Here is a 12172-nt window from a genome sequence, read left to right as displayed (position 1 = left end):
AAACACACAGGAGATTTTGGCCTAATTTATTTAAGAAATTTTTTTTCTTTTTTATTTCAGCATATTATGGAGGTACAAATGTTTTTTATTTTTTATTTTAAAGAGATTTATCCTGAGTCAAATTTGAGAACCATGACCCAGAGCCATGCCCAAGAAGCCTTGAGCAAGTGGACTTGGTGTGGCTAGGATACAGTTTGGTTTTATACATTTCAGGGAGACAGGGGTTACAGATAAAGCCATAAATCAATACATGGAAGGCATACATTGGTTTGGCCAAAAAGGTGGGACATCTCGAAGCAGGGGCTTACAGCTTGTAGGTGGGTTTAAAGATTCTTTGACTTATAATTGGTTAAAGATGTGAATCTTTGTCTAAAGGCTTAGAATATTTTAAGATAAGGAGCTCTGTTAATGAGAGACAAGCCACTGGACATATATGTGTTGTGTAAATTGAGGACCTGCAGGTTTGTCTTGCGTACCTGTAGGCCTGTTAACGGGTTACAAAGGATGTCTCCAATAAGGGAGGGGGCATGATGGGGCAGGTCTGATGTCCCTCATAGTGGCAGGCAATTTAGTTTTAGGATATCCCTTTGGCCAAGAGGGGGTCCATTCGGTCAGCTGATGTGGGAGAGCCTTAAGATTTTATTTTCGTTCACAATTCCCCACTTTGGCCAAGATTTGCCAGAGGCAGCATCTATGGCCAAACTCCTATTTTGTCCCATCCATTGCCAGAGTGATGTGGCTACCTGCCCAGGGTCTACCCAGTCCCTTGGTGGGACCCTTGTGGCCAAGAGAACTAAAGAGCCAAAAGGTGGCTTTCAGTCAATTAAATACTTTAGGCCAAACAGGACTTGAGGCAGACACTCATTCATCAATGTTTTAAAACCTTCTAGGCAACGTAAGAGTAAAACCCAAAATGTCAAAGGCAAGGCTACAAAATTATTTTACCTATTTAGTGTTGAGGTGCTATATTCTTGGGTTTAGTGGTAGACTTGTGGCTAACATAAGCATGGTTAACATTTAAGCTAAGGGAATTTAGAGACTTTTATTGTGTCAGAATACTTTAGACTCTTTAGTAATTTATATTAAGGTAGCTGATAAATTACTTGTTATATCTCCTTTTGTGTAAACTCATAACTGAGAACAATTATACTCAGGAAGTTCTAAGTCTACAGGAAGCAGGAAAAAAAATTACGATTGGGATGGATATCTGCATCATGTGGACTGAAAAGGCAAAGTCTTTTAGTTAGTATTTGTTTAGGCTTCCTTATACACTTCCTTGATCTGGAGGGTCTAAACTAATTCCGTCCGTCTAAATTGGCCCTTACAATCTCACCTGCTCCTTCTTACATGATAGTCCCTGGGCCTAGAGGGAGAATATTTGAACAAGGCATTGGCAGATTCAATAGTTTTAGGTTCTGGAGATATCAGGTAAACTTGCTATTTACTTAAACCTTGTCAGGACTCTGGAAAACAAAACAAGACAATCAGTAATGTTCTAAATAGAAAATCATAAAAAAATTTAGTTTGGTCCCATACAATTAATTTCTCTTCTGTTTGAGGTTGAGTTAGGAATACTCATGGACATATCAGCTTTCTAATTAATGTCCTGGAAGGTTGTTTTATTTTAGTCCAATGCTATGTATCTCCAAAGTTATCAGAAGCCTGTAGAGAACTTGTCAGTCATTTCCAGGACTTTCCTTGAAGAAGTAAACTTTGGACTTAGTCAATTTAAAAAGACCACTTTCTGAAATGAATCAAAGTAAAACAAAAACCCTTAGACTAGTCATAGTTAAAGAGACAACTGACAAAGTTGGTTATTTTTATGGCATATGGCAATTTATATTTATATTTGTTTCCAATATTATATGTTCTAATATTATAAAATGTTGATATACCCTGTGGTGTGTTACCAATAATAATTATTGTTATTACTTAAAGAGATTTCATTTTTTGTTTCATATGAATTAGAAAGAGATAGTAAAGCTACTGCTATGGATCATATCGTACATATTGGTCATAAATGTATATAAATCACTCATTGAGTAGAACCACAATGTCTATGAACGATTTTTCTGTTCTCTTATTTATTGACAGGTTTTTTTTTTAATTACAACACAATGAATTGATGGTAAATACAGAAGATGCAATAGTATAAAAAGCCATTTAACCCTTCCCTAGGTTAAGACACTTACAGCAGACAAAAACTGCCCCACCCCAAATCCCCTCCTTGAATGGAAACAAAATAAATATAAATTAATAAATACAAAACAAATCACTGCACAGCCCTTAACTCTTTGATTGCCATGGCAAGAACCATGCTGATGATTCTAGCTTGTGACATTTGTGTGGTTAAAGGTTGCCGCAGCAGTCAAAGGGTTATAGCATTGTAAACATAAGTACTTTGTGGAAAAGTTCAGTCATGTTAATGGTGTATAGCAATGAGATTAATAGCATGACCCCTTGACCTTTAATGACGCAACATTATAAGGAGTTAAGAGATAGCTTGGTGAGCTGTTACATAGACTAGTCAACCATTTTATTTAACAATGTGCTATGAGGCCTTGATTTACTAATAAAAGACAACTTGTGAATAATAAACACCATTCAATGCACTGATCAATAAAATCAATGAAAAAATTAATTTAAGCACCACAAAATTTTGCCTGATTATATCTGACAGTCATAATACACTTTAGCACCATTGATTTAGCCTTATATTTGCACACAAACAAGCTTTGTGTTTGTCAGTAGAAGCTATCTGAAAAAAAAAATATATATATATATATGCCAGATTTAAGATGGTATAAATGTATAGAATCCTGTGTGGGCAAAAAACCACTAACAACTTGCAAACCTTAAAACTCATTCAGCAAATAAATGTGTTATTTATTTCTCTCCTTGCACACAGAAGACTACATATTATCAAAAACTTTATAGTGTTGAGTATAATGTAAGCAATCCAGAAACTTAAAGTTCGATTTTAATACTCTCTCCATAACTGAAAACATCATGGGGAATTAAAATTAAAGTAAAGTATTGTCAGACAACCACAAGATAATGGCCTAGATATTTAATTTCCTGGCGTTTCTCTCTGTTTCACAGTTTAATGTTATTTAAATAAAGTCTGCATTCATTTTAATTCTTTTAATTTCCCGTAACCACAATCTAGAAAGGAAAAATGATCTTCACAAGAAGCTATAAAATGTATATTGTTTACCCAAGAGACAACTTTCCTTTGCAATTGCTTGCATCTGACTCTGAAAGATAAATGTCCGTGCAATTTTTTTTTAAATATATGGTATTTATTTGACAAACTAAGTGTATGGGAGCTTTTCCCCTTAATCTATCTTGTAAATATATATATCATATATACTATATATTTCCAAATCTATATTACCAGATAGCTTATATGGATGTCATAGATCTGTATTAATTATCATACTGATTCACCATTGGAATCAAGATAATGTTAATACAAGTGTACAAGTTTTAAAACATCTTAAAGATAGGCTACTACACTGATGAAGCAGGCAAATTTCTCAACGTCAATAATCGATTCTTTTAAAAAACCAGCAACAGACTATGAACTAATTAGATTTTATGTTTTTGTTAAAAAATTAAGTTTATTAAAAGTTATAGTAGCGCAAAATTGAACTAGTAAACTCCATTTATTTCCCTCCTATAATATAAAAACAAGATATATTTGTTTAAAATTAGATACCTAAAAAAACCTTTTAAGACTTTTAAGCCTGACACAAATTTTTATGGCCGAGTCTCTAAAACCCCTGAAAATAGAGGTCCACAATAGAAATGCTGATGCAGTCAAAACCAATGCAGCAAAAAGCTGCCGCTATAATACCCCAAATTCTTTTATTCTATCTCTCTTTCTAATATATATGTAATTTACACATTAAGGGAAATAGTCCAAAGAATCAAGGTTTTAGGCATTCATGTACCCATGATGTACCTTAAACAGAACACTATGTTATGGTATTTACTTTCCTCTATAATTATTTAAGATACATTCTCTAAAAACAAATTTCCTTAGCTGTCTTATCAACAGACAACAGTCATCATACTCAGCATTTCACTTTTCTCAGGGGAATAGCTCCATAAGAAGTTAGAAGCGAATGAAAGAGATTGGGATGTGCGTGAGATTTACAAGGACTGAGTCTCTGCACAAAACTTATGAAGGAAAATACTGAGGAACAAAGACATATTTCCTGGGCACACTTCTGATGTATAATGCTGCTCAATTCTAGTTTTTACAGAGGGATGGAAAAATCAAATCTGAAAAAAAAAAAGAAAAAGGAACAAGGTGGAAATAGAAAAAAAACGCAAATATAGGCAGATACTGGCATAAGACAACGCAGTATGGTACATCCCTCCCAATCATCTGTATTTTGGGGTGACAAACAGAAAGCAAGCAAATAATGACCTCAGAATTGGAGGAGCAGAAAAACCAGGCACACACATGCTTGTTTGGAAATGATGTTTGTTTGGAAGAAAGTAACTAAGATTGTGAAATTTTGTGTTGAACATAAAAAGGTATAATCGGTTTATATGAAATACAAAGGAAGTAAATGGCAAAAAAGACTAAGAAACCTAATTTTACGTAGGCAATGGTATATGCTAAAAAGCTGTGAGAAGACAGGCAATCATGTGGCCTCGGTGATGTTATTTCAGCGATAGTAAAAGTTACGGCATTGATTTAAGGATGACCCTCATATTACTACCAAAATCATTCATTCAAGCAAAGTATATTTTATCTTAACAATGGAGTTGTCAATATATAGAAAGGTAACAAGTTCAAATTGGCATTATGTAACAGCAAATGAAACATGCATCTTAGTGACTTTTCAAATAGACAGCTCACACAGGCCTTTATTCATTCATATCTTGGCAAGACAGGCCAACGTAGCAATATACAGTCGTATAAAAGATGGCAGTGCAAGCAGCACCATGTCCTATCCTAGGAGAAGGTATCCTGCCATGCAGTCACATCCCACCAAAGCTTCATCGTACAGGAAGCATATAAAAAAGGCCTGTGTCAAAAAGTTATTACGCCTGGAATCCAATTTAGCTACAGACCAAACACTACAGAAATGTCTGTATTGTGACTGATATTTTTTTTTAATAGATAAAAACAAGTAGATAAAATACTCAAGAAACATCTCTTTATGTCAAAAAGTTTATCATTTTATTCTTGTTCACCATTCCCTCCTTCCAGTTTTTTTATTTGAAATAAAGGTTAATGACATCTTGCTCTGAAGCTAAATGGCCTAACGTGATATAATTATATTTTCATATTTATATTTAACTGATTTTTTTCTCCCTTCTTAAGGGCATATAAATCCAGCTCTATAGCAGAGCACATGGCAAAGTTATGTGAATCAGCACAACATTCTAGTTTACGATGTATTTTTCCTGCACTGTTCAATGTGCCCTTTAATGTAAGGGCACGTTGAGTACAAATTTGAATATTATCCCCAGTCCAATGTTACTATAAGATAAATTCTAAGACACTCTGCTCTTTAAATTGAAAAGGCATAGACTCCTCAGAAATCTACATAAGTAAATGTCTTTCATACATAACTTTTTATACTTATTATGCACTGCCTATGAGTTACTGGTTATGCCCTCATTTATCTCAGCAAGCATTACCTATAAACACCTGTGAAGTCTGTTACAGCACTAAGCTTCTGATAATCTTATATCCTTACTTAGTATAGAGAATTAGCATTGTTCTACAAAATGATGCATGTCATGTCCAGTTATAAAACTCACCATCATGTTTAAAAATTGAAGGCTAGACTACTTCTGTATTCTACCAGAGAACAGACAGGAATTTTATAATATGATGTGTGTTTTTCCCTCAATTTCTGTGAATAAGTCAAATCAGCGTTCATTCTTAGGCTTTCTATACTATTGGTTTAACTTTCAAAATAGGCATATGTATGAAATAGTAAAAGAGCTATTTGTAATGGGATGTTATTAATCTCACCTGAAATGTTTCAGAATCATGTCAAAATTACACTAATGGAAAAAAATGGAAAATGATTTGAGTAGTACATGAAAGACAAAGGTCACAATTAGATGAGACTAGAACACTAAGGCAACTGCTTTGCTACTATGCCAAGTGTTTTGTGTTATATGATTATTGAGGTAAATTTCTATCTTAGGGAAATGGATTTTCTCAGGGGATTCTAACATTATATATCTTTCCAAAATTGAGGTTGCTGAACACCTACCTCTGACATTTTTAGTCTATAAGGCAATGAATGAGTATCAGATGTATTTAAGCAGGGTAACATCTAATGATCACTGGTTAACTATATACACTGACATACCACATACTCATTACTAGTGCAAAGGGCTTGAAGTTGCATTTTTCTCTAATATTTTTATACTTGCCAAAATAAAACTTCCAGTTGTATTATTAAAGAGTGCTATAGTATGTTTTTACATTTTACAAAAGACTCATTTTTCCTCCTTCTCCACTTCCATTATATTTATTAAATATAATATTTAGCTGTCATATTTATGGTATTATACCCTGTTGCTGCTTTCTTTAATATATAATTTTCTGATTTTTAAAATATAACTGATAAAACTTTTCTGACGTAGCTACAGTTCCCTTTTAGGCAATGCAGAACCCATAATTAAATACAGATGCTCTGGCACTTACTTCCTGTGGTCACGATAAATCAGTTTTATGAAGGTGCTTGAAATCCAGTTGAATGATTAGATACTCTAATGTGATTGATTTGACACCTTTTGTCATATCGAACATTGACTGAGATTTACTTACAGCTTCGTAATAGGTCATTTGAATTTTACATTTTTGGTTTAGATGGTATGTTCTATTTGACATCTGTGATACTTTGGAATATGCTCTTGAGAGCATCAGAAATTAAATGAATTCTATGATGTGTTGTCTGAAAAAAATCTTACCACCATCAAGAAGGTTGTTTCAGTATATGTTACAATCTCACAGACTCAATACTATCAGTAAATCACTGTCTATAGTAGTTTCTGAAAATAATTCCAAAAACTTAAAATTTTTTTTTCTTGAGTCAGTTTAACTGTCTATTTGAATATAATATTCATTTCTCTTCAGATAGCACATTGAATTTAGTCAGTATGGACACACTGGTTATTCTACTGTAAGATTCACAAGTGTGGGTATGTATTTGTACCATACTAGAGATATCAGCATAATATGTAGAACTTGCAAGTATTATATTACTACTCCTAGGATCCATCCAGTATATACACCATCTTCCATATACTAGAACTAGCAGTGAAGTTTGGACAATGTTCTTATTCACCATATTATGTTTTTAAATCAGCCACAGAAAGAGAATGAAAATAAGTATATAGTATTATATATGAAACAGCCAAATTATATGTTAATAGAAAAAGGTTATAGGCAATCTGACTAGTAAAAGTAATACTTGCTTATTTCATTAAACCAGCCTGGGTTCTTTATTACTTAGTAATTCTTTCTTGGTAATCATTACTTAGTAATTTATTACATCTGATTCAGAAAAGCCTTGCCCTCTGATTTGTAACAGAAGTTGTCTTTGCTAGTATCATATAATGTTCTCTAGTTTAGCTATGTAACCTTTGCAATCCTAAAGAACATCTGTACTCATCTCCTCTGACTGCCATGCCAGCACACACTTTATTTTGAAATGAGTCAACAGTTAAATTCACAACCTTCTCTAAAATTCTGATGTGGAATTACTGCTTTACAGAGAATTCAAGCTGATCAGCTATTTTAATACTTCATTCAGTCTGCTTATTAATATACAGAACAACAATTATTTGACTACAATTAGAAAATGTATGGTCATTTAATGTAAAGAGCATTACCTTGTTTATATTTATGTTTATATCAGATAAAGTAATGAGAAATGAAGCAGAAAAATCATTATTTTTTACAAGCACATAAAAATGTGTTTTCATTTTAATTTGGGAAACCCTAGATCAGAGCTTTTCATGCTATTAGTGATGGGATGATGATGAATATTTGATAGGCTGCATGTCTCTACTGATACTAAACTGATACATTATGTTGTTGACTCATGAAAATTTATTCCACATTGTATTTTGAACCATTACTCTTATGTGCGAGACCAATTTGTCATGCTCTCTTTCACTGTTCTGTTAGGGTTAAGGCTTTTTTGCTAAACCCCAAGTGGAAGAGGAGTTTGCAACCATACTCACAAAATACTTGGTGGACAATAAACAAATAGAATCCCAGTGTTTGTGATTATATTGTACTTATTGTTTTCTTATCTCTTGTAGTCTTACAGCCTAATAATTTAAAAGTTCTAGTCAGGAGAGCAGCCGTATATGCCTTTACTCATCACATAAATCTCATCTCATATTCAAGTAAATACGATCCAACACGCATCCATGACATTTGCCAGAATTCAAGCATAGTGATAGACTACTTCCTTCTTAATGCTATGATTATTTTCTAGCCCTTATATACTCATAGTCTTATGACGAATCAGGATATTGTGATGAATGAGTCAAGAGGCAATAGATTGCTTATTCAGTTTCTTTCTCATTTTAGAGGAAAAAAAAAATCAATTTTCAATGCAGGTTGATGGAGTTCCTCGATGATTTGCACATGTTCCAAAATGACACAGTTCCTCATTTCTATCTTTAGCAAAATATAGTTTCCAGTTATTTTTTTCTTGACATCAAGGCCCTTAAAAGGATTAAACCCTCCCACAAGCAAACACCGAATAAACGAGCTTATGTATATAGTCCTCCATGCTTAGTGGCAGTGACTGATTCTTTATCATATCAGCATCCTCTAGAATGGAAGCACTGAAGTAAAGCTACAGGGCTGATTCTGGTCCTCTCTCCTTGATTTCTGTGGCCCTCGCATACATAATCTCCAATATCTTGTCAAAATACATTGCATAAGGTTTGCAGTAAAGTCTTCCTTTCTAACTGTTCTTTATTCTCAGCCTTACAGCATACATGTTCAGGTTGTAAGAAATAACAATCTGCAAGGCTTTGCAGCATGCCACCCACGATTATAAAATATTTTTCCCAACCAAATCATAAACATGTAGTTTAACCAAAAGGCATTCTAATTGTCATGCTATGTTGAGTATAAATATAAATTCAAGGCAGCCAAACTATCCATTTCCAAATAAGAATGTATACCTACACTCATTAAAAATCATCTGGAAATGTGTATTATTAGCAAATGAGTAAGAAATTTTCACTAGTATAAAATTCCTGCTTTATATAAAAGCCACACTGGCCATTCAAGTATTTGAGTTTTTTTTTTTCCTATAGTTTTTGTCATTTGTACTGAAATGATGAATTTAGACTTGAAATTATATTAGAAGAAAATTAAAAGTCACTTCTACCTATAGGGCATTTTTAGAGTGTGCATGTAAAGAGCAAAGTGTCCATCTGCAGATCTGCCATTTCTTTTTCTCTCCACTCTAAGGAAACAGCTCAGGCTTACTCGGTTTTAGAGAATGATTACATTAACAATCCAATGCAGAAGCAACACCAGATTTCCTTCAGTTTGTGCCAGTTTGCAAGTTAAAGGTCAAAGGGCAAAGACATAGAACAGGACTCTTCAAGGAAAATTTTCACAGAAGACAATGTTTAAGTTGTTGTTAATGACAGTCAATAGATCAAAAAATCAAGTTCAAGGCAAGCTGTTCATTGTTTCAAAAGCTAATCCCCTCAAAGCTGGCTTTCACACAAAGCCAATGTCTGACTCATGGGGTGCGTTCATTCTGACCATCTCTAATAAGTTCACAGCCCAGTGGCTGTAAAGCCTTTCACTGCAAGAAGCAGCTCCTAAAAATCAATAAAGAGGTCTGTCAGTTGCTGACTTTTCTCTAGGAAAAAAATATTGATACAAACCTGCTCTGCAGGTCACATGAAAATGACAATACTGCTGTTAGGACAAATTACACTCAACAATGAAATGCTTTGGTGGTCTCTTGGCTCTGTCAGTGATCAAATGGATGGCCAAATGCCAGAAGCCACACTAACCCTTTGAGAACTATGGTGGACATGCGGTAAGTAATGCACTGGAGGCTACTCATGCAACCTCAGAGTCACCATTTTAATTCACTTTTAAAATGGCAATGCTAACTGCATATACCAAGGCAAATTAAATTTTCATGCAATGGATTTTAAAACAGAAACTCAATATGTTTAAGGGGAAAAAATGTCTTAAGACTGTTATAACCAGTTGTTCAAATAAAATTTCACTCTTATGAGATACTTAATAAAATACCTTTTTTATTTGCCAGAAAATTTTTGGCAAGGAACATCATTTCTGTTTGTTATAAATGCATTCATGTAGTACTGTTAAATCACTTAAAAATTACATGGGATTATAGGATATCTGTTTTAAAAACCTGAACTTCTTGAACTTGTGACTGTTTTCACCATTGCCCAGTTCTACAATTTACCAAATAGCAAGGCTGACAACCCTAAGACTCTGAAAGCTAATCTGATAGTTCTCAAAGGGTTACACCAATATATTACTGGTGTCACAAATCTTTGTTAAAAAAAAAAACAAAACTGTCACTTTAATCCACTTCAGAGACATACTGCTTCTTGCTCTGCTTTATAATGAATATTCCTGACAGACCCATGGAAGGCCTGGGGCAATGGCCTAATACATCTTGGGAAGATTATTACAATGATGTAGGGGGGTAAGGTGGCAAGAAGGGGTTTAGAAACACTTCAAAACAATTAAAAGATCCTGTTCGAAAATAGCTATGAGTATAAATGTGATGAACATTGAGGACATAGCTGAGAACAGCTGTATAAAACGAAAAATGGATGTATTATTAAGGCTGTTACTATATTGCAGATATTTTGGCCCCTTGTTTGTTGGAAAATGGCTGTCCCAACAGTCTAAAGTCCTGCATGTGTATTCCAAATCTCCCACCTGACAAAATGGTGCGCAGGAGACTATCCATAGCAGTCAGAGAGCTATCTTCTTTGGAGACAAAGCTGTTTTGGGTCTTCACACCTTCCTGAAAGTTCAATTGTGGGTTTTTTGTTTAAACTTTTTTTTTTTCTCCTTTGCTTTAAAGCAAAAAAATCGTGGGCTTTCTGATTTGCTTTTTTTTTCCCCCCAGAAATGGGCTCAGATTTCAGAAGGAAAATAATATTAGAAACCTTTAAGAAGAATCTTTTCTTCTTTTTTTTCCTCTTCTTTAGTTAATCCTGAAATTTTACTGGGCATTGAGCGTGCAGAGGAAAGGCCTAGAACTGAATGACAAAGAAAGACAAAGGACTGAAGAACAGCAGATACTGTGCATCATGGAAGCTTCCCCATGAGTGTATTTCCACTCATGTGCAGGACCAGCAACCCTCTGGGTTTGAAAGGTCAGCCCCGAATCAGGCTGCCACAAGCCTGCTCCTAGCTAGGAAACAGCATAACAGCTCTTGTCTTGAATCTCAAGTTACCACAAACTTCTGGAAAAGAAAGAAAGAAAAAAAACCCTACATCACACCCACTCTTGCATAGAGCGTTTACAGTACAGTATGTGGCGGGGTGTTCCTTTCCTCTTGAACTGGAACACAGTGTAAACCAATACAAGGAGGCATAAGGCCAAGATGCAGGGAATGACAATAGCTATGGCTTTCACAGTGCTGGCTGTGTTGTCCAGTTTGATGACAATGTCTACATCATCTGGTGGGCTGTGTCCTTCTTTAACTCTGTCTGTTGGTCCATCACAGCCCATAAAATCCTTGAGGATGGATCTTGGATATCCAGGTTCTACCTTGAGTATCTGGTTGTTGAATTTCCAATACTCCTTTCCTTTGTAGAAATACGTAAAGCCTGGGGGGAAAACACACACATACACACACAGGTACCACTTATTTGTGAACATGTATATGTAGAGAAATGTTACTACTAAAAAGATAGGCTACTTCTAAAAAGATATAGTTTAAGGACCTTTAATTTTCATAGGAAAAGAAATACTGTTCTCAGCTTAACTGTCTGCTGAAATGGCTCTGGCTGCTATGCTCCAGGACTGTGACTTCTAATGTCTATGGAAAGCTCAGCCTAGAGAGAAATATTATTTACAAAGGACGGCTGAAAGACCGTACTATACACTTGTGGTCCCCAACGGGGTCCGGGCTGTGGATGGGTACC

The 12172-nt window shown here is 34.7% G+C and overlaps 1 protein-coding gene across 1 annotated transcript in view; it reads right to left on the bottom strand.

The window, feature by feature from the left end:
• Positions 1–265: 265 nt before the first annotated feature.
• MMP16 (matrix metallopeptidase 16) overlaps positions 266–12172 on the bottom strand; it is a 281056-nt gene continuing 269149 nt past the window's right edge. Inside the window, exon 10 of the mRNA XM_012774254.3 lies at positions 266–11854. Coding sequence (XP_012629708.1) covers positions 11520–11854 — 335 coding nt within the window. The 3' untranslated portion in view covers positions 266–11519. The remainder of the gene's footprint in view (positions 11855–12172) is intronic.

Source organism: Microcebus murinus, chromosome 7, assembly GCF_040939455.1.
Source record: "Microcebus murinus isolate Inina chromosome 7, M.murinus_Inina_mat1.0, whole genome shotgun sequence".
NCBI lineage: Eukaryota > Metazoa > Chordata > Mammalia > Primates > Cheirogaleidae > Microcebus > Microcebus murinus.
The sequence above is the reverse complement of the archived record's forward strand: the minus strand, read 5'-3'. Positions and strand labels throughout refer to the sequence as shown.